Source organism: Microcaecilia unicolor, chromosome 6 (genome assembly GCF_901765095.1).
Source record: "Microcaecilia unicolor chromosome 6, aMicUni1.1, whole genome shotgun sequence".
In the NCBI taxonomy this organism is placed as follows: Eukaryota; Metazoa; Chordata; class Amphibia; order Gymnophiona; family Siphonopidae; genus Microcaecilia; species Microcaecilia unicolor.
The window spans coordinates 175,793,826-175,814,424 of NC_044036.1; the positions used below are offsets into that span (position 1 = coordinate 175,793,826).

The window sequence follows — 20,599 nt, forward strand, 5'->3', positions numbered from 1 at the left end:
TATTCAGAATGGCAACACAAAAAGCACAATAGATGAAGAAATCTATATGAAGATGAATTTATTCAACCAACAATGCCCAGTACTGTTTTTCTCATGCATCACCAGTTATTATCACCCCGTAAACGTAAATTGTACTGCTTGCCTCTTTCAGCTTTCTTGATGCACTGCAGGCACATCAGCACCATAAGACCAGAATAACTGCCACACTGTCAGATTTTATATTCCTAGATCTGAAGGAGGAAGGGGTCTCACAGAAATAGATTATACCTATCAAGCAACTATCATAGGCCTCCAGGCTTCACAGCATCATCAGATCTCAATACACAAAAGGTGCTGAAATATGAATGAAAACTTCCAGAATCTGGTTCCAATGTTAAACTTGTACAAGCCTCCCAATGAGTAGAAAGAATGGGTGAAAATCCATCAGTACCAAAAGGGAAGAAAGCAACAGAATTTGCAAAGGAAGAGAAAAAACTCTTCATGTAATTAGATCAGCAAGGGAGAAACAAATGCATACATTTTATTTATTTAGATTTTGCTCACACCTGTTTCAGTAGTAGCTCAAGGTGAGTTACATTCAGGTACTTTGGATATTTCTCTGTCCCAGGAGGGCTCACAATCTAAGTTTGTACCTGAGGCAATGGAGGGTTAAGTGATTTGCCCAAGACCGATGCTCTAACCACTAGGCCACTCCTCCACACAGCAGGAAATACAAAGGGTTACTTCAGGAGCCATTCATTGATCAAAATCGAATGGTTAAGGAGAGATGAATTAGAACCTAAGGATGAGCAACTAATAGTTGCAGCCCAGAACAGCAGATTACACTACCCACCCCAAACTGTTTAGCACAACACCTTGAGGACAAAATCAAAAATGTAAGAAATACAGTAAAAGGGAAGGCAATAAATCTCAATGATTATGAATAAATTATTTCCAGTGGAGAGGTCATAGGACAGAAGAAAAAAGAATGTGCAGCAGATAGAAACTGGTTAAACTTTTCACCTACAGTGGTGGAAATAAGTATTTGATCCCTTGCTGATTTTGTAAGTTTGCCCACTGACAAAGACATGAGCAGCCCATAATTGAAGGGTAGGTTATTGGTAACAGTGAGAGATAGCACATCACAAATTAAATCCGGAAAATCACATTGTGGAAAGTATATGAATTTATTTGCATTCTGCAGAGGGAAATAAGTATTTGATCCCCCACCAACCAGTAAGAGATCTGGCCCCTACAGACCAGGTAGATGCTCCAAATCAACTCGTTACCTGCATGACAGACAGCTGTCGGCAATGGTCACCTGTATGAAAGACACCTGTCCACAGACTCAGTGAATCAGTCAGACTCTAACCTCTACAAAATGGCCAAGAGCAAGGAGCTGTCTAAGGATGTCAGGGACAAGATCATACACCTGCACAAGGCTGGAATGGGCTACAAAACCATCAGTAAGACGCTGGGCGAGAAGGAGACAACTGTTGGTGCCATAGTAAGAAAATGGAAGAAGTACAAAATGACTGTCAATCGACAAAGATCTGGGGCTCCACGCAAAATCTCACCTCGTGGGGTATCCTTGATCATGAGGAAGGTTAGAAATCAGCCTACAACTACAAGGGGGGAACTTGTCAATGATCTCAAGGCAGCTGGGACCACTGTCACCACGAAAACCATTGGTAACACATTACGACATAACGGATTGCAATCCTGCAGTGCCCGCAAGGTCCCCCTGCTCCGGAAGGCACATGTGACGGCCCGTCTGAAGTTTGCCAGTGAACACCTGGATGATGCCGAGAGTGATTGGGAGAAGGTGCTGTGGTCAGATGAGACAAAAATTGAGCTCTTTGGCATGAACTCAACTCGCCGTGTTTGGAGGAAGAGAAATGCTGCCTATGACCCAAAGAACACCGTCCCCACTGTCAAGCATGGAGGTGGAAATGTTATGTTTTGGGGGTGTTTCTCTGCTAAGGGCACAGGACTACTTCACCGCATCAATGGGAGAATGGATGGGGCCATGTACCGTACAATTCTGAGTGACAACCTCCTTCCCTCCGCCAGGGCCTTAAAAATGGGTCGTGGCTGGGTCTTCCAGCACGACAATGACCCAAAACATACAGCCAAGGCAACAAAGGAGTGGCTCAGGAAGAAGCACATTAGGGTCATGGAGTGGCCTAGCCAGTCACCAGACCTTAATCCCATTGAAAACTTATGGAGGGAGCTGAAGCTGCGAGTTGCCAAGCGACAGCCCAGAACTCTTAATGATTTAGAGATGATCTGCAAAGAGGAGTGGACCAAAATTCCTCCTGACATGTGTGCAAACCTCATCATCAACTACAGAAGACGTCTGACCGCTGTGCTTGCCAACAAGGGTTTTGCCACCAAGTATTAGGTCTTGTTTGCCAGAGGGATTAAATACTTATTTCCCTCTGCAGAATGCAAATAAATTCATATACTTTCCACAATGTGATTTTCCGGATTTAATTTGTGATGTGCTATCTCTCACTGTTACCAATAACCTACCCTTCAATTATGGGCTGCTCATGTCTTTGTCAGTGGGCAAACTTACAAAATCAGCAAGGGATCAAATACTTATTTCCACCACTGTATTGAGACAAAAGTATTCAAGAATGTAATGCTAAAATACTCAGAGACCCATTGCCAATTATATACCTGTCCAGTCTATCTACTGAAAACCCCCTCAGAAAGTTATCTTGCTCTAGGAATGACATGGATAAAAGAATCCTTAAATACAGGCTCTTTTCCAAGACAACTTGGCAAAATTATACTTACCCCCATCCCAAAAAAATCAGAAAGGAGACCTAGGAGATGTCACCAACTATAGTGTACAGCACTGCGTACGTCTAGTAGCGCCTTTAGAAATAATAAGTAGTAGTAGTATAGACCAGTGGCTTCAATACATGTCAAAATCTTAGAAGTTATAGTCGCAGAACAATTAACAAATTTTCTGGAACACTACAATCTATTACATCAAAACCAATCTGGTTTCAGAAAAAACTACTGTACAAAAACACTGCTAGGTTCCTTGGTTCACAAATTCAGGAAAATTGTGAGTACTGGCCATCAAATAGCATTGATACAATTTGACCTCTCAAGTTCCTTTGTTATAGTACACCATAAGATACTCCTGGAAATTTTAGAATCCCTAGGAATTAATGTGACAAAGAGATGGCCAAGGCCAAAAGGATGGTTAGCTGCATTGAGAGGGGCATAACCAGCAGAAAGAAGGTGGTGATAACACCCCTGTACAAGTCATTGGGGAGACTACAATTGGAATGTAGTATCTTGGCAAACACGTAAAAAGACTCAAAGCCATTCAGTGGAAAGAAATGAAAATGGTGTGGGGACTACACCAGGAGACATGAGAAGAGACTTGAAGATTTGAATATATGTACCCTCAAGGAAAGGAGATACAGAGGAATATGACACATTAAAATTTTTGAAAACAACCTTTTCCAAAAATTGAGAGACTATAGCACTAGAGTACATGAAATAAAGTTGCAAGGAAGGAAATGTAAAAGCAACATCAGAAAATACTTTTTCATGGCGAGGATGATGGATGCCTAGAAAGCTCTTACATAGGAAGTGGTGAGATTGCAAACAGTGATGGAATTCAAAATGGCATAGGATAAACACAGATGTTTCCTACATGGCATGAAAATGAAATAAAAGTATGGAGCATTCCCACTCACAGTGAAACTTAACTTTCATACTTTAAAGAATTAAAAAGAGGCATAGAGGAGGTAGATTGCATTGAACGCAAGTTGCAACCCTAAAGACAAAGGGAGGAATAACCTACAAGGAGTCATAGGCACAACCCTAGTTGCCTTTCAGGGCAAACTGGATGGGCCATGCTGGTCTTTATCTGCCATCATATAATATTACTATGGGGTCCTTTTACAAAGCTGCGGTAGAAAGTGACCTTAGTATGTCTTTACGCAAGTCTTTCCCGCATGCTAAAGCCACTTTCTACCACAGCCGGATAATGGCCAATTTTTCAAATTATTGGCCACATGCCATTAGCGCACAGCTATTACCAGAAATTAGTGCATGAGCCCTTATTGCCACCTATTTTGGAGACAGTAAGGGCTCACGTGCTAATCCCACACCAATCAGTTAGCGTGTGGCAATGTAGAAAAGCTAGCAAGTCCCAGGACATAGCTGCACTCAGTTGGTTCTAGTCAGCATTTTCTCCATCAAACAAAAAATACTTCAAATAAGATTGATTCAGTGAGACAAACAATTCATTAAGACTTCCATTCATCTCTGATGCATCCCACTGTTTCTCAGATCACAGCACTTACAGTTAGCTAAGCTCTATCAAATTATGTGAGCACAGGAGACACTTCAAGAGTTCTAAAGAACATAGGGCAGACCACAGGCATTCCACTTAACTCTATGGATAGTCTGTGATATTCAGCCACTATCCATATGTAGCTATCAAGGCTTAATTTAGGACAGCAAAAATGCTGTCTTAAATTAAACGCATAGGTATTTGGATAGAGAGTGAATATCACCTGCTATCTGGGGCTGGTCAATGGTCTCTAAATTGCACCAGCTGAATATTGATGTATCATTGACTTTTTCTGTTTCTATCATAGAGTTAAATCCATATGAAAATGCGTATGAGCGTATGAGCTCACAGAGAACAAATCAGCAAAGATTATAGTATTTGTATTTTTTATTATGATTTCTAAATTATATAACCTCTATAATTTAGCTGTTAAATACCTACATTGTGAAACTGGTGATGAATGCTGTTTTTGGAAGATCCACATCAAAGAAGACCTCCTTAGAAACATTGCCACGATTGACAGCTCGACTGCTGATGACATTGTGTGCAAATCGAGAAGTGATTTTGCTGTCAATGGTCATACTGTTGATTTCTATTCCATTAACAATCTGTAGAATAAGCAAATAGTGAAATAAATTCTGGCTCCTTTCTGCTGGAATCTGGATTAATTATTTTACACTCTACGGTGAATCACCATCAGGCTCATTTTCGAAAGAGAAGGACGCCCATATTTCGACACAAATTGGAAGATGGGCGTCCTTCTCACAGGGTCGCCCAAATCAGCATAACTGAAAGTTGATTTTGGGCGTCCCCAACTGCTTTCCGTCTCGGGGACGACCAAAGTTCACGGGGGCGTGTCAGAGGCGAAGCGAGGCGGGACTTGGCAGTGCCTAACACATAGGCATCCTCGACCCATAATGGAAAAAAAGGGATTCCCTGACAACAGGACTTTACCTGGTCCTGTTTTTCTTATGACCAAGCCACAAAAAGGTGACCGAACTGACCAGATGACCATCGGAGAGAATTGGGGATGACTTCACCTTACTTCCCCAGTGGTCACTAACCCCCTCCCACCCTCAAAAACATCTTTAAAAATATTTTGTGCCAGCCTCTATGCCAGCCTCAAATGTCATAATCAGGTCCATCACAGCAGTATGCAGGTCCCTGGAGCAGTTTTAGTGGGTGCAGTGCAATTCAGGCAGGCGGACCCAGGTCCATCCCCCCCTACCTGTTACACTTGTGGTGGTAAATGTGAGCCCTCCAAAACCCACCAGAAACCCACTGTACCCACATCTATGTGCCCTCTTCACCCATAAGGGCTATGGTAGTGGTGTACAGTTGTGGGTAGTGGATTTTGGGGGGGTTGGGGGGCTCAGCACACAAGGTAAGGGAGCTATGTACCTGGGAGAATTTTATGAAGTCCACTGCAGTGCCCCCTAGGGTGCCCGGTTGGTGTCTTGGCATGTCAGGGGGACCAGTGCACTACGAATGCTGTCTCCTCCCATGACCAAAGGGCTTGGATTTGGTCGTTTCTGAGATAGGCATCCTTGGTTTCCATTATCACCGAAAATCAGAAACGACCGAGTCTAGGGATGACCATCTCTAAGGATGACCTAAATGTCAAGATTTGGGCGTCCCCAACCGTATTATCGAAACGAAAGATGGACGTTCATCTTGTTTCGATAATACGGGTTCCCCCGCCCTTCCACTGGGACATTTTGCGAGGACGTCCGCAGCAAAACTTGGGCATCCCTTTCGATTATGCCCCTCCATGTATCTCAGCAGGACTGCACATATATGATACTGATCTAGAAGACTCTCAAATTTTAGGTGATAGGATGGTGCTAATATCCAGCACTCTGATCCCTCAATGCATTCACTCACTCTTATCCCCTTGAGGAACTCAAGCCAGAAGTCCTTAGCCCCTAAGCTCCTCCCAGTGAGCTCACCTCCACCACTGCCCTCAGTGCACTCATATACTTTCAGTTATCCCACACACTCAGGCCTCGATGCTCAGAAGCAAACGCTGGCGCTGGAGGTAATTAGCACCGGACTAACACCTGCATTAACTAGCACAGAATGATCAGAAGGATCTAGCGCGGGAAACAAGTGTGCCAAGGATTAGCGCAAACAGCATTCTAATGTAGTCAAATGGGTGTTAATGAGGTCATTTCTTACGCTAAGAGAACAAAGCCGCCTTACCGCTGTAGAAAATAACACCAGCTCGGAGCAGGCATTAGGGTGTTTCTCATGATTCTTTCTTTTTAAAATCTTCTGGTTTCGATTAGTTTTGGAAGCAGAAGGAAGCCCATGCAAGCCCATAAGCGCTGGTTGTGAGAAACAAATTTGCGCGAGTCAGGGCAGACCCAAAAGTGAAAGCACACATTGGCTCCTGTTTCCTGCATTTGAATATAAGCATTCCGAGCTTTAAAAAAAATTGAAATGCTTATATTTAAAGTCACACCGATGTGTGCTTCATGTTCGGGATTGCCAGGCGCATGCACGACAGGAGCTGAGCTTACAGCAGAACTCTTCTGTGCATATGCCAAACACATTCCCCATCCTTGCTTGCGCTTTAACAATGCGCAAATGATTTGTATACCATTTGCTTTGAGCATTGGCAAGCTATTTGTGTTGTTCCAGCGCTGTTCTTTGTGCGCTGTTGGCTTACTGCGGGAGTTTTGAGCATCAGGGCCTCAGCTATCCCCTGAACTCCTCTTAACACACTTATCCCATGACCATTTCAATGCATTTTCTTCCCAACCACGTCTGAAGTCACCCATCAACTGATTTACTCCTCTACCTTCAGCACCCTCTCCCAATCCCCTCCAATGCTTTTGCCTTTCCCAGTCCCTAGAGATCTCTATCCAGTCCTTCATATTCTAACAGACAGCAGGAATGCAGTATTTTGTACAACATTTGACTCACTGTTAAACTAATTCAGTCTCACAGCTTGAATCTTATAATTCCCTATATAGCATACTGATCTTTTGCTGTCTGCTAGGGAAGATCAGGTGAGGGAGGTCTGAGGAATGAGGAGAGGGAGGTGAAGAAATCTGGGAAAAGGGAGGGAAAGGGATAATGAAAGAAAAACCCTTCCCTCAACTCAGGATCTCCTCCTGCAGCCAATTGTTCATCAGCTAATTCTACATACTGGCATAAAATTTTGTCATGGTAAATTTTACCAAATGTATTTGATGTAATTCTTTTCTTTCTGAGTTGGAACATATTTCAGATACTATCTTATTTATGCTCACACAAAAGAGATGAACAAATCCTGGCTAAGAGGAATACCTGTTCTCACTGCAGGTAAAGTTTTACATGTAATGGCACTTTACCCATAGACAAAGAAAGTCCATTTCTGCAGGCAGAACACTGTTTTACTTGAGGGCATTGCTAAGAAGGTTACCATCCTTATCATTAAGGTGTAATATTCTTGTAGATCATCAATACTCTCTGTATCATACAAATTGCATCTATACTCTGAAATGATGTGCTATTAATCTATCTCTTTAATCTACCAGAACATCAACATTCCTTAGGAAATGTCAATTGTCTCTTTCACCATATAATGATGATCCATTATGTTATTTACTTAATCGATTATGTCAACCTGTTCTTCTATTTAATGTCAATTATACCTTTTTACTCTAGATTGGCAAATGCCATGAAGGAAAATTGTAAGCCACATTGAGCCTGCAAATAGGTGGGAAAATGTGGGATACAAATGCAGCAAATAAATAAATAATATCCATCCCTGGTGCTCAGTAATACCTGGGAAACAATTTACATTAGAACAATTAAACCAAGAATGGGAAAATACTTACCGTATCACTGATGCTTCGTTTCTGTAACTGAAAACAAAACATAGGTGTCAAATTTGTCAGAATTTGTGAAACCTCAGGTTAAGATGGGGGAGGGGGACAGGCATTAACTAGCTTGCGAATGAAAACATTAGTGCTAAAACCCCTTGATTGGCAAAATTCATAAAGATACATCAAAAATCATCATACACAGTCAAAACACCAAAAAGATTATCTCAAAAATAGCAACAAAGTTCATTTACCTCTAAACCTAAAGGGCCCTAAGTACTAAAGTAGCAAGAGGTCCTTTTACTAAGCTGTGGTAAAAAGTAGCCTTAGCATGCCTTATGTGGGTTTTTCCCACATGCTAAGGCCATTTTTACTGCAGCAGTTAAATGGGCAATTTTCTATTTTTTTTTTTTTAATTAATGGCCATGCACTAATGTTAAAAATACAATGGGGGAAAAGAGTATCCTCTGCTTGTACTGCAAAATATAAATATAGGAAAACTCTCGTGGGTATAAGCATATATATATGTGTGTGTGTAATTAGGAGAAAAAAGCCTGAAGAAGCACCTCTTCGCTCAACTATAGTGAAAAGAGGGCTGGGACTTCTTCATCATGGGCAAAAAACCTCCTGTGTCAGTGTGTAAAAAACACCTGATTCAACGCACTCTTTTTAAAGTTCAAGTGATAACAATATCAGTAGACACTTAGCTTAGCGTTGTCCTAACTCTTCTCATCCCTCCTGTGCTTAATGACTGTGATCAATGTTGGCCTCTGTTTCGCCAATGCTGCGTCAGAACCACTAGTCTATCCACAAAAGTCCGTTCAGTCTGCCATTAGCGTGCGGCCATTAAAAACAAGCTATGTGGGAGCACTTACACCTGTTTTGTAGGTGATAAGGGCTCACAAGGTAATCCTGCACTAACCAGTTAGTTAAGGACAAGCTAACTGATTAGCACAGGAACACTCACTTTCTGATATGCCCCTCCAACAAAAGTTTTTAAATATTTTTTAGCACGCAGATAGCACATGCCAGTTTGGAACTTATCACAGGACACCTGAGCACATCCCGCAGTAAACCATTTTAAACTGTGGTAAGCATGTGCTAGTGCTTACCACAGCTTGATAAAGGGCACCCAGATGACTTTCCAAGAGCAAACTGTGTGAGCAGTAACATAAAACACCTAGAAATACACAAAAACAAAAAAAAGCCAAAATTCAGGCTTTTTGACCTATTGTATGCCCATAATACCCCATTCCAGGGGTGTGCTGGTAAATTGTTAACAGGGGGCTCTCTCTCGCCAGCAAAGTAAAAGAGAATTCAGGAGGAGCCCAAGTCCACATTTTGGGATCCATTTATTAAAGTAGCCATGGAGAACCGGCTCCCAAAATTCTTAAAAACTTAACAAACGGCTCTCGAGAGCCTGTGAGAGCCTGCTCCAGCACACCACTGACTGTAACAGCCTGCTAGTAGGATTACCCAAAAATCCCTCAGGGCTTTACAGTTAGTACAAAATGCGACTACCAGGATTCCATGTGGTTTATCAAGATATGACCACATATTGATTGATTGGAATGCATTATGCATTATGTGCCTGTTGAATACAGAATATAATATACAATTTTATTGTTGGTTTTTGAGGTATTACTGGATTTAATGCCATGTGTGATATCTCCTATGCTATACTTACATCAACCAATCAGAACTTTGAAATTGCGTATATTAGATTTGTCTTTGTTTCAGTCAGTCCATTTGGAAGAATTTAGAGGGTCTATTTTTTATATTGCTGGTCCTAAACTGTGGTATAGCAGAGAGAGGGAGCGAAGCACAAACAAAAAGCCAAAGAACAAAACAAAAAACACCAAGGGCCTTAAAAAGAAAAGGGGGATAGAACCTTTAATCATATACATTGGTGAAACAATTCTTGAATGGACCCGACACGGTCTGTGTTTCGGCGCTCAGTGCCTGCATCAGGGGTCACAAGAAATAGCAGAAAACGTGCGGCAGTATTGTGAAACTCAATACAGTTGTTAAGAGCAATATACTGCAATGCCGTGTAGTCCCTTAACTTGAAATAAACATGATTATAAATTGCTTTAAGTGATGCAGCTGTTCCATCTGCAGAGTGGAGAAAAGACAGCTGAGGGGAGATATGATAGAGGTCTATAAAATAATGAGTGGAGTGGAATGGGTAGACGTGAATCGTTTGTTTACTCTTTCCAGAAATACTAGGACTAGGGGGCATGCGATGAAGCGGGAAAATCCGCTGTTTATTTTGGAGATAAGCAGCATAAAATGTATTGAACTTTTTTGGGATCTTGCCAGGTATTTGTGACCTGGATTGGCCACTGTTGGAAACAGGATGCTGGGCTTGATAGACCTTGGGTCTGTCCCAGTGTGGCAATACTTATATACTTATGTAGAAAAATGATGGGTAAAATAGATATGAGTGAGTACAGAGGGAAGTAAGAAAAATGGATTTAAAAAAAGGAAACATTACTGTCAGAGTCATATAGAGGAGGTATGGAAAACAACAGTAAGAGAAGAAATAAAAAGGAGACCCTGAAAAAGAACCTAGAAGGTTGACAAGAAAAATGGAGAACAGAGAAATAAATGACGAGACAAAGGTAGAAAAGAAAAACATTTTCCATTTTTAGGGACTGTCAGCTCAGGATTTGTGCATGTCTGTTTTCTACATATTTGTAAAATACAGGATGGCATGCATTTCAGTTTTTCTTTTTCCAGTACTACACTTCTCAGTCTAGCTTTTTGGGGAGTCTGTATTTCAGTTTTTGTCTGCATTTTCTGTGTCTAATTTGTGATTTCTTATTCTGTATTAGATGAGGGTATATCTATATTCTACATGTGTGCCTGAGATGAGGGATTCAGTTTGTGTGTACTTTCTGAGTAGGGATCTCTAGCAGTTTGATTTGTTGAGTTTCCACAGTAGGAGGTGTGTTGATTTTTCTAGGGCCTTGTGTAATATTTGCAGTGTTACCTTTTCACAGGTAGGGTGCTTGCAGTTTGAAATGTGAGTGTGTGGTGTTTGCTCGGTTCTGAGTGTCTTTTTTGCGGGGTTTTGTGTTACTTCACAAAGAGGGGCATTTTCGAAAGAAACGTCTAAGTTGGAATTTGGACATCTTTGTAAAACATCCAAATTCAGAGGCGGGAAAAAGGTTGTCACGTTTTCCAAGCAGGAACTAGGTTTGTGATCCCTTGGGCCACTGCCGAGGAGCAGCAGCGGCAGGCAAAACCACCCTACACCAGAGACAGGGAAGAACTCTGACAAACAGTTAGGCTTCACCTGCACATGGTCACCTTTCACGAGGAGTTGAGCCCCTGGCTGCAGGTGGCCGGCAGGACTTATAGGACAAGGCAGGAACAGGATCCCAACTAGGCTGAACAGGGACTGAGGGTCACAGGGGAAAGGAAAATACAGGGGCAGCAAGGCATGGAAAGGAAAAGTGAAAGGACAAGCTGCAAGCAGCCACTAAAACAGGGAACAAAACACTGATTAACAAGACACAGAACTGAAAGCTGCATAGCAGCCACTAAGACACAAGCAGACAAGGACTAAACACAAAACTATAACCCAGAGACAAGACTAGCAAACAAACCACAACCTAATCTAACTACACACAGACTAACTGAAAACAGACAAGAATTACAGGCAAGAACCCACACAAAGCTGAAGTGCAACAAGCACCAACAAACCAGGGCCTAAGGCGATGCAAAGGCAAAGCAGAAAGGTTTCAAAATGGCTAATAAGCCCAGCAGCAGCTGAGGCTCAGCTGCAGCAATCACCAGGCAACTACGGGTGCTGTGTAAGTTCAACCAAAGCAAGCAAGTCTGGCAGCCCAGAAGATCCGGACCGGACTGGGCTGAAATCTGGAACGGGTGACAATAACCAGACAGTCCATTGCAGCCACCAGGTCTGGCCACCAGGTGGCGAGAGGAAGGAGAGCACGAAACATGGGCACAACCGTGACAAAGGTCATTTTTGAAAAAAGATGGACGTCCATCTTTGGTTTCGAAAATACCAAGGACGTCCTTGGATTTCGATGTCCTTCAATTTGGACATCTTGGATTTTCGGCAATTTTCAAACGCAAAGACGTCCAAGTCTAAAACGTCCAAATTCAAGTCATTTGGATGTGGGAGGAGCCAGCATTTGTAGTACACTGGTCCCCCATGACATGCCAGGACAGCAATCGGGCACCCTAGGGGGCACTGCAGTGGACTTCATAAAATGCTCCCAGGTACACAGCAACCTTGTGTGTTGAAGCCCCCCCAAAACCCACTACCCCAACTATACACCACTACCATAGCCCTTAGGGTGAAGGGGGGCACCTATATGTGGGTACAGAGGTTTTCTGGTGGGTTTTGGAGGGCTCGGTGTTTCCTCCACAATTGTAACAGGTAGGGGGAAGATGGGCCTGGGTCCGCCTGCCTGAAGTGCACTGCACCCACTAAAACTGCTCCAGGGACCTGCATGCGCTGTCATGGACTTGAGTATGACATATGAGCCTGGCATAGAGGCTGGCAAGTAATATTTTTAATCGTGTTTTTTGAGGGTGGGAGGGGGTTAGTGACCACTGGAGGAGTAACGGGAGGTCATCCCCGATTCCCTCCAGTGGTCATCTGCTCATTTTGGGCACCTTTTTGTGCCTTATTCATAATAAAAACAGGTCCAGGTGAAAACATCCAAGTTTTAGTGCTGGACAAAAGTTGAAGACGTAAGATGTCCACTTGTACCACTTCCATTCAGAAATCAGATTCTGAATGGAAGTGGTACAAGTGGACATGTTTTCGTCGGAGGTTCATTGAATGAAGATGTGGTTTCATTTGCTATACAAAGGTGGTGACGTATATAAAGGATTTCAACATTTCAATATATCAACTTTTGGATGTTTGAATTTCTCAGTAAAAGTCATTAAAGATCAATACCGAGAAAAATCTTACGACTTCAACTTTTGGATATTTGTCTCCTCAATCAGTTAAAGCAAACGAGGATTAATAGAAGAGTTGCGATTGGAGTTTCAATTGAACATTGAATGAACAGATTGAAGGATTATTATGTTGATAGACCTATTGCTTTGGACCAAGTTAAAGGGGTCCACACTTTGAAAGATAAGACAAATTCTTTGTTCATTGTTTATGTTCAACTGTTTGTAAAACTATCTGATTTCAATGTTGACCCCAGTTTTGAATGTGGTGTGTAAGGTTTGTTAAATAATAAATAATGAAATAACTGGCATTTATGTGATGCTGTGTATATTGTATTAATCAATAAATATGCATGAGATAGATTTGAATGCACTGCCCCTTTGTTATGCAAATCAGTCTCATGCATATTCATTGGGAATATCCTGAAAACCAGACTGGGGCGAGAACCACTGTTCTATAGTCTCTGGACTTCATTCCCATATAGACGAATTCATTGAATGGAGCTAGGAAAAATACTTGTTTTCTGTATGACTGAAACTGATAAAGGGGTTTCTAAGGCCTTTGGGACTTATACCACCTTTTATGGCTGATTTAAAGGGGAAAGGGAGGAGTGTGATGTGCAGAAATGTCACTTTGACTTACCTCCCCAAATACAAGGGTTGCTTCCCCTCTGCCCCCCCCCCCCCCCACCAAATACTTTTGTCTAGTGACGCCACTACCCAAGAGACAGAGATGAACACCTCAAAATCCTGACTAAATCCTTCAAACAAAAAGGATACATCCCCAAAATAATCTCCAAGAATATTGCCTCTTCCTTCAAAACACCCAGGGAAAACCTATTGCAGTATAAAGAAAAGAAGAACACAGAGGGAGTGCCCCTTGTAGTGACATACAATCCAGAGCTGGAAAAGCTGAGAAGAATCATAAAAGATTCACAGCCACTGCTCCAGGAGGAAGAATTACTGAAAGAAATATTCCCAGCCCCACCTATGCTGCTCTTCCAACAACCACCTACTTTGAAACAAAAATTAGTGAAAACAACGTTCCCAGTAGAAACTGGAAAAGAGAATGGCACAAGTCCCTCACATGGGAAAAACATTCAACATACAGGGATCCTACACGTGCTCATCTTCAAATGTAGTGCATATTATTCAATGCAAGAAATGTGAATAAGGATGCTATGTTGGAGAGACAGGCCAAATGCTTAAGATGAGGCTCAGTTTACATCTGTACCACATTAACCTCTGGATTCTATATACAGCGCCTAGAGATCCGCGCCAAAATCCAAGCATATTCTATAACAATGTGCGTAACTTAATTGGTTTAACAAGCTAATCAGCATTGATAATGGCTCTTAACAAGCAATAATGAGCACTAATTGGCAATAATTAGAATTTACGCGCACAACTCGCTAAGTGCATTCTGTAATGCAGTGCGTCTAACTTCTAATGCGTGCTGGTAAAAAGGGATGTGGTTATGGGCGAGGAAATAGGTGTTTCATGGGTGTTCTGAAATTTACACACATAGTTATAGAATATGGCCCCATGTGCCTGGGTTTACACCATGTTTTCATTGGTTTAAATGGAGTTTTAGGCGCTGAGATATCAACTAAGTGTATTCTATATACTGTGCCTAAATCTAGGCGCCGCTTATAGAATACACTTAGTCAGCACTGATTTCCACACCGATTTTTTAAGCATCATATATAGAATCTTCTCCTAAACACTAAAGTAGGACAGCATTTTGCCAGACCAGAGCACTGCATGAATGACTTTATGGTGAGAATACTTTAAAAGGAAATTTCAAAACCATCCAGGAATGCAAAACCTTTGAAGTTAAAATGATAAATTGACACCCCCTAGACAGGACTTAAAGAAGATCTGCGTTTCCTATCACATTATAAACCATACATTTATACTGCTTTGTCACCCTGTAATCACCCATCCATCTCTCCCTGTTTCTCACTCCCTGCCCCATCCCACTCCTATGAAACTATCATTGGAATGCTTTTATGTTTCACATACATATTCTGATATATGTCATCACTAGTAAAAAAAGCCCCGTTTCTGATGCAAATGAAACGGGGGCTAGCAATGTTTTCTTCTGTGTGCATGTGGGAGTGTGTGTGTCCCTGCCCTCTGGCCTCTCTTCCCTCCCCCCTCTGAGTCCTTCACTGTTACAGAGCCAGCGATTTGATTTCGTGCTCTGCTGTTTTCCTTCACTAACTGTGTTACAGAGAGGGCGGGGCAGACACTCATAGGGAAACCGGATATCTCGCCCCCTTCACACTTCCGGCTGGAGGCTTCATAGAACGTTGGTGTTGCTTTTTATATAGAGAGATTTGTAACTAAACAATACACTCTTGAATCTTCTACTAGTGAGATAATGTTTTTGGGGGAGGAAAAAGCCTCAAGCAATGGTAGCTATCTCCGTTGTTGAACTTCAACTTAAGGAGTCTCTACCAACTCATCACAGGCTAAAAAGCCTCCTAAATCTTAATTCTATATGCATGTGTATGTGGGTCAGACTTCTAGAAAATTAGTTACTAGACTGATTGAACATAAAAGCAATATCAACATCAAGAAGGTTACTGCACCGCTTGCAGCTCATTGCATTGAAAAAGACCACCCCTGGACATCCATGAGATGTGTTGTGTTGCAACAATTAAAATGGGGAACTCAAGGAGGCGATAAGAAATTAACATTACTGCAATATGAACAACGATGGATATACAGATTGAAAACAATATATCCAGGGGGTTTAAACTTAAAAATCGAGTGGAATCAATTTTTCTAGATTATGGACATTGCACATGCGGTATACCCCTTTAAGAGTTAAGAGTGAAGGGAGAGCGTCTGACGTCAAAGGATATAAAGGTAGCGCCATTTTGAAAGGTATTACGAGCAAAGAGATTGAGAAAAGCGAGTAAGGTGAGCATTTAGACTGAAGATTGGATTATAACGCCACTACTAGTTAGTAATTTATTTTGGATTCTTGCAGATATCGAACTGTAAAGTCCACGGCGCCCTGAAGCAGCAGTCGAAACTCGGCCAGAGTCGGGCCGTGGTTATGACACAGTGGCGATACAGCTTTAAGCTAAGTTAAATGATTTCAGCATGTTGATTCATAGACGTGCATATAGAATTAAGATTTAGGAGGTTTTTTAGCCTGTGATGAGTTGGTAGCGACTCCTTAAGTTAAAGTTCAACAACGGAGATAGCTACCATTGCTTGAGGCTTTTTCCTCCCCCAAAAACATTATCTCACTAGTAGAAGATTCAAGAGTGTATTCTTTAGTTATAATGTATTGAGTTTCTGCACTCTAACAGCTCTAGATTTTTTGAAGAGATATGTCATCATTTGCTCATTTCTGAATTTCTGATCTGAAGAAGGAGGTACCTTCGAAAGCTAATCAACAAATGTATTAAGTTAGTCCAATAAAAAGGTATTGTCTTATTTTATTTTCCTTGTTTTGTATTATTTCTATTTAGTCACTCAACATGTAATTAAACTCTGGAATTCATTGCCAGAGAATGTGGTAAAAGCAGTTATCCAGTTAGCTTAGCACCTTTTAAAAAGGTTTTGATAATTTTCTAAAAGAAAAGTCTAAATCCACTGCTTATTTCTATGATAAGCAGTAAAATCAGTTTTACTCTTTTGGGATCTTGCCAGGCACTTGTGACCTGAACTGGCCACTGTTGGAAACAGGATACTGGGTTGGATGGAGCTTCAGTCTGTCCCAGTATGGCAACACATATGTTCTTATGTTATATATTCTTACATGGATACAATTATCCGCACTATGCCACTTTTAGCCATATTTAGGCAAGGCATTTCTGAGGGCATGATTAGGACAGAATCAAAAACTAACACAAACAGATTGATTTTCTTCTGAAAACATGTATGGGCATGAAAATACAATCTACCCACACAAAAAAAACAACAGGTGCCAAAGTCCATGGTTACTTTGTACTGCAGCAAGTGAAACCAAATGCAAAGTTGCAATGTGGTTTGAAATTTTATCCAAAAGAATTCAATAAATCTAAAAAGTAGCTTTTCTTCAAATGTTGAATTCTCTACAAGTTCTGATATATTATGGGGTCCTTTAACTAAGGTGCACTAATGGTTTTAGTGCATGCTAATGATTAGCGTGCTCTAAATGATAAGATGCCCATCACATTCCTATGGACATCTTATCATTTAAGTGCACATAAATCAACATGTGCTAAATCTGTTAGTGTACCTTAGTAAAGGGACCCCTTTATGAAGTCAATGTATAAATTATCCAAAGATTTTGCGCATGAGATTTCAGTTAACACATAGGTCAATTCTTTAGGTGGAACCTAGTGGATTTCAAAAGCTCTTGAACAAAGTCGGATTAAAATTCAAGAAACTTTATTGTCATGATACATGTGCTGCCAAAGTAACATATGAAGAGGTTAAAAGTAGGAGAATACAAGAACAGAACACCAATAGATAACAGTAAAATAACTTAGAAGTACAGAAAGGACAGTAACAAGAATAATTCCCAGGTTTTGGTGGTGTTCAGTGTTGTATCATTTTAGTAGAATTTTCCAGACCACCTCCATCTTCTGAGCGGGCAATTTTCAAATGGATGTAGCTAAATTAAACTGGATAAGTGCAACTTGAAAGGGCCATTTGAAAGCTGCCTCCTCAATGTGAGAAACAGTGCACATATTTTTGGCCATTACCAGAAAAGGACTGGGGATAGGATTCGTTTCAGAATGGACTCCATTTTGAATTAAACCCAGGTTCTCTGCATGGCAGTGGTTAATCTTACCTCCAAGCCAACACACACACACACACACACACACACACACAGGGTATTCTTGATGATGGATTAGGGCCATCGTTCCCCAAATGTTTTATAATCTGTACATTCTGCTGTTGGCCAGCTTGATCATATTACAAGGAAATGCTTTAAAGAATACTTACCCTGACATTCCTAAATTCTCTGATCAAAAAATCTGATGTTACAAAAGTAGTGAGACACCCTAATAAAACCAAACATAGCAGGAGACGATCCATAATGCAATCAAGAAAGGTGCAGCTCAGATTCTGCAAATTAAATAGCATCCCATTTACACTAGGTTAATAAATAACCAAAGGAAAGGCTAGCTTAGACATTAAACATCCAAACCAATAGATCCACCCCCCCCCCCCCAAAAAAAAAAAAAAAAACAACTTTGATAAAAATCTACAGTAAAATGATTCCCCTATTCAAGCTTGATATACTTCAAGTGGAGGTAATTTCTTCATTTGCTGCAATAAAGATTTGCCAACAAAATTTACAGTGTAACTGTAACCAGATTCTGCTGGTAGGTTCTAAATTCCTCCTTAATTTACTGAGCTTTTGAAACAAGTGGGAAAAGCATGTGGAACATGGTTAATGGAATTCTTTCCAACTTTTCTGCAGTGTGTGTGTGTGTGCCTTCATCTTTGTGTGTGCCCTTTGCTTTGAAGGGAGGAAGAGGGGATGTTTGAATTCAGTGGGGGTTTATCAAACCATTTTTTAAACAAATCGTATAGAGTGCTCTATCTGCAAATCTAAGTGGTATACAAAATATTTATATAACTAAAATAAATGACTCAGCACAAAACAGTACAAAATTAATATGGTGAAGCTTAATGTGCTGCAAATTAAGAGATCACCTCCACTTTACATAGTAACATAGTAGATGACGGCAGAAAAAGACCTGCACGGTCCATCCAGTCTGCCCAACAAGATAACTCATATTTGCTGCTTTTTGTGTATACCCTACTTTGATTTGTACCTGTGCTCTTCAGGGCACAGACCGTATAAGTCTGCCCAGCACTATCCCCGCCTCCCAACCACCTGCCCCTCCTCCCAACCACCGGCTCTGGCACAGACCGTATAAATCTGCCCAGCACTATCCTCACCTCCCAACCATCAGCCCTGCCTCCCAACCACCGGCTCTGGTACAGACCGTACAAGTCTGTCCAGCACTATCCCCGCCTCCCAAACACCAGTCCCGCTGCCCACCACCGGCTCTGGCACAGACCATACAAGTCTGTCCAGCACTATCCCTGCCTCCCAACCACCAGCCCCGCCTCCCGATCCTGACTAAGCTCCTGAGGATCCATTCCTTCGGCACAGGATTCCTTTATGCTTATCCCACGCATGTTTGAATTCCGTTACCGTTTTCATTTCCACCACCTCCCGCGGGAGGGCATTCCAAGCATCCACTACTCTCTCCGTGAAAAAATACTTCCTGACATTTTTCTTGAGTCTGCCCCCCTTCAATCTCATTTCATGTCCTCTCGTTCTACCACCTTCCCATATCCGGAAAAGGTTCGTTTGCGGATTAATACCTTTCAAATATTTGAACGTCTGTATCATATCACCCCTGTTTCTCCTTTCCTCCAGAGTATACATGTTTAGTTCAGCAAGTCTCTCCTCATACGTCTTGTAACGCAAATCCCATATCATTCTCGTAGCTTTTCTTTGCACCGCTTCAATTCTTTTTACATCCTTAACAAGATACGGCCTCCAAAACTGAACACAATACTCCAGGTGGGGCCTCACCAATGACTTATACAGGGGCATCAACACCCCCTTTCTTCTGCTGGTCACACCTCTCTCTATACAGCCTAACAACCTTCTAGCTACGGCCACCGCCTTGTCACACTGTTTCGTCGCCTTCAAATCCTCAGATACTATCACCCCAAGATCCCTCTCTCCGCCCGTACCTATCAGACTCTCCCCGCCTAACACATACGTCTCCCGTGGATTTCTATTCCCTAAGTGCATCACTTTGCATTTATTCGCATTGAATTTTAATTGCCAAACCTTAGACCATTCTTCTAGCTTCCTCAGATCCTTTTTCATGTTTTCCACTCCCTCTGTGGTGTCCACTCTGTTACAGATCTTAGTATCATCCGCAAATAGGCAAACTTTACCTTCTAACCCTTCGGCAATGTCACTCACAAATATATTGAACAGAATCGGCCCCAGCACCGATCCCTGAGGCACTCCACTACTCACCTTTCCTTCCTCCGAGCGAATTCCATTCACCACCACCCTCTGGCGTCTGTCCGTCAACCAGTTCCTAATCCAGTTCACCACTTCAGGTCCTATCTTCAGCCCCTCCAGTTTATTTAAGAGCCTCCTGTGGGGAACCGTGTCAAAAGCTTTGCTGAAATCTAAGTAGATTACGTCCATAGCTCGTCCCTGATTCAATTCTCCTGTCACCCAATCAAAGAACTCAATGAGATTCGTTTGGCACGATTTCCCTTTGGTAAAACCATGTTGTCTCGGATCTTGCAACTTATTGGCTTCCAGAAAATTCACTATCCTTTCCTTCAGCATCGCTTCCATTATTTTTCCAATAACTGAAGTGAGGCTTACTGGCCTGTAGTTTCCAGCTTCTTCCCTATCACCACTTTTGTGAAGAGGGACCACCTCCGCCATTCTCCAATCCCTCGGAACCTTTCCCGTCTGCAAGGATATATTAAACAAATCTTTAAGAGGACCCGCCAAAACCTCTCTGAGCTCCCT

The 20,599-nt window shown here is 41.8% G+C and overlaps 1 protein-coding gene across 1 annotated transcript in view; it reads right to left on the minus strand.

The window, feature by feature from the left end:
• LOC115472989 (inter-alpha-trypsin inhibitor heavy chain H3-like) overlaps window positions 1-18,129 on the minus strand; it is a 179,587-nt gene extending 161,458 nt beyond the window's left edge. Inside the window, 3 exon segments of the mRNA XM_030207558.1 lie at window positions 4,748-4,914; window positions 8,134-8,160; window positions 18,016-18,129. Of these exon segments, the coding sequence (XP_030063418.1) occupies window positions 4,748-4,914; window positions 8,134-8,160; window positions 18,016-18,108 (287 nt within the window). The 5' untranslated portion in view covers window positions 18,109-18,129.
• Window positions 18,130-20,599: the final 2,470 nt, after the last annotated feature.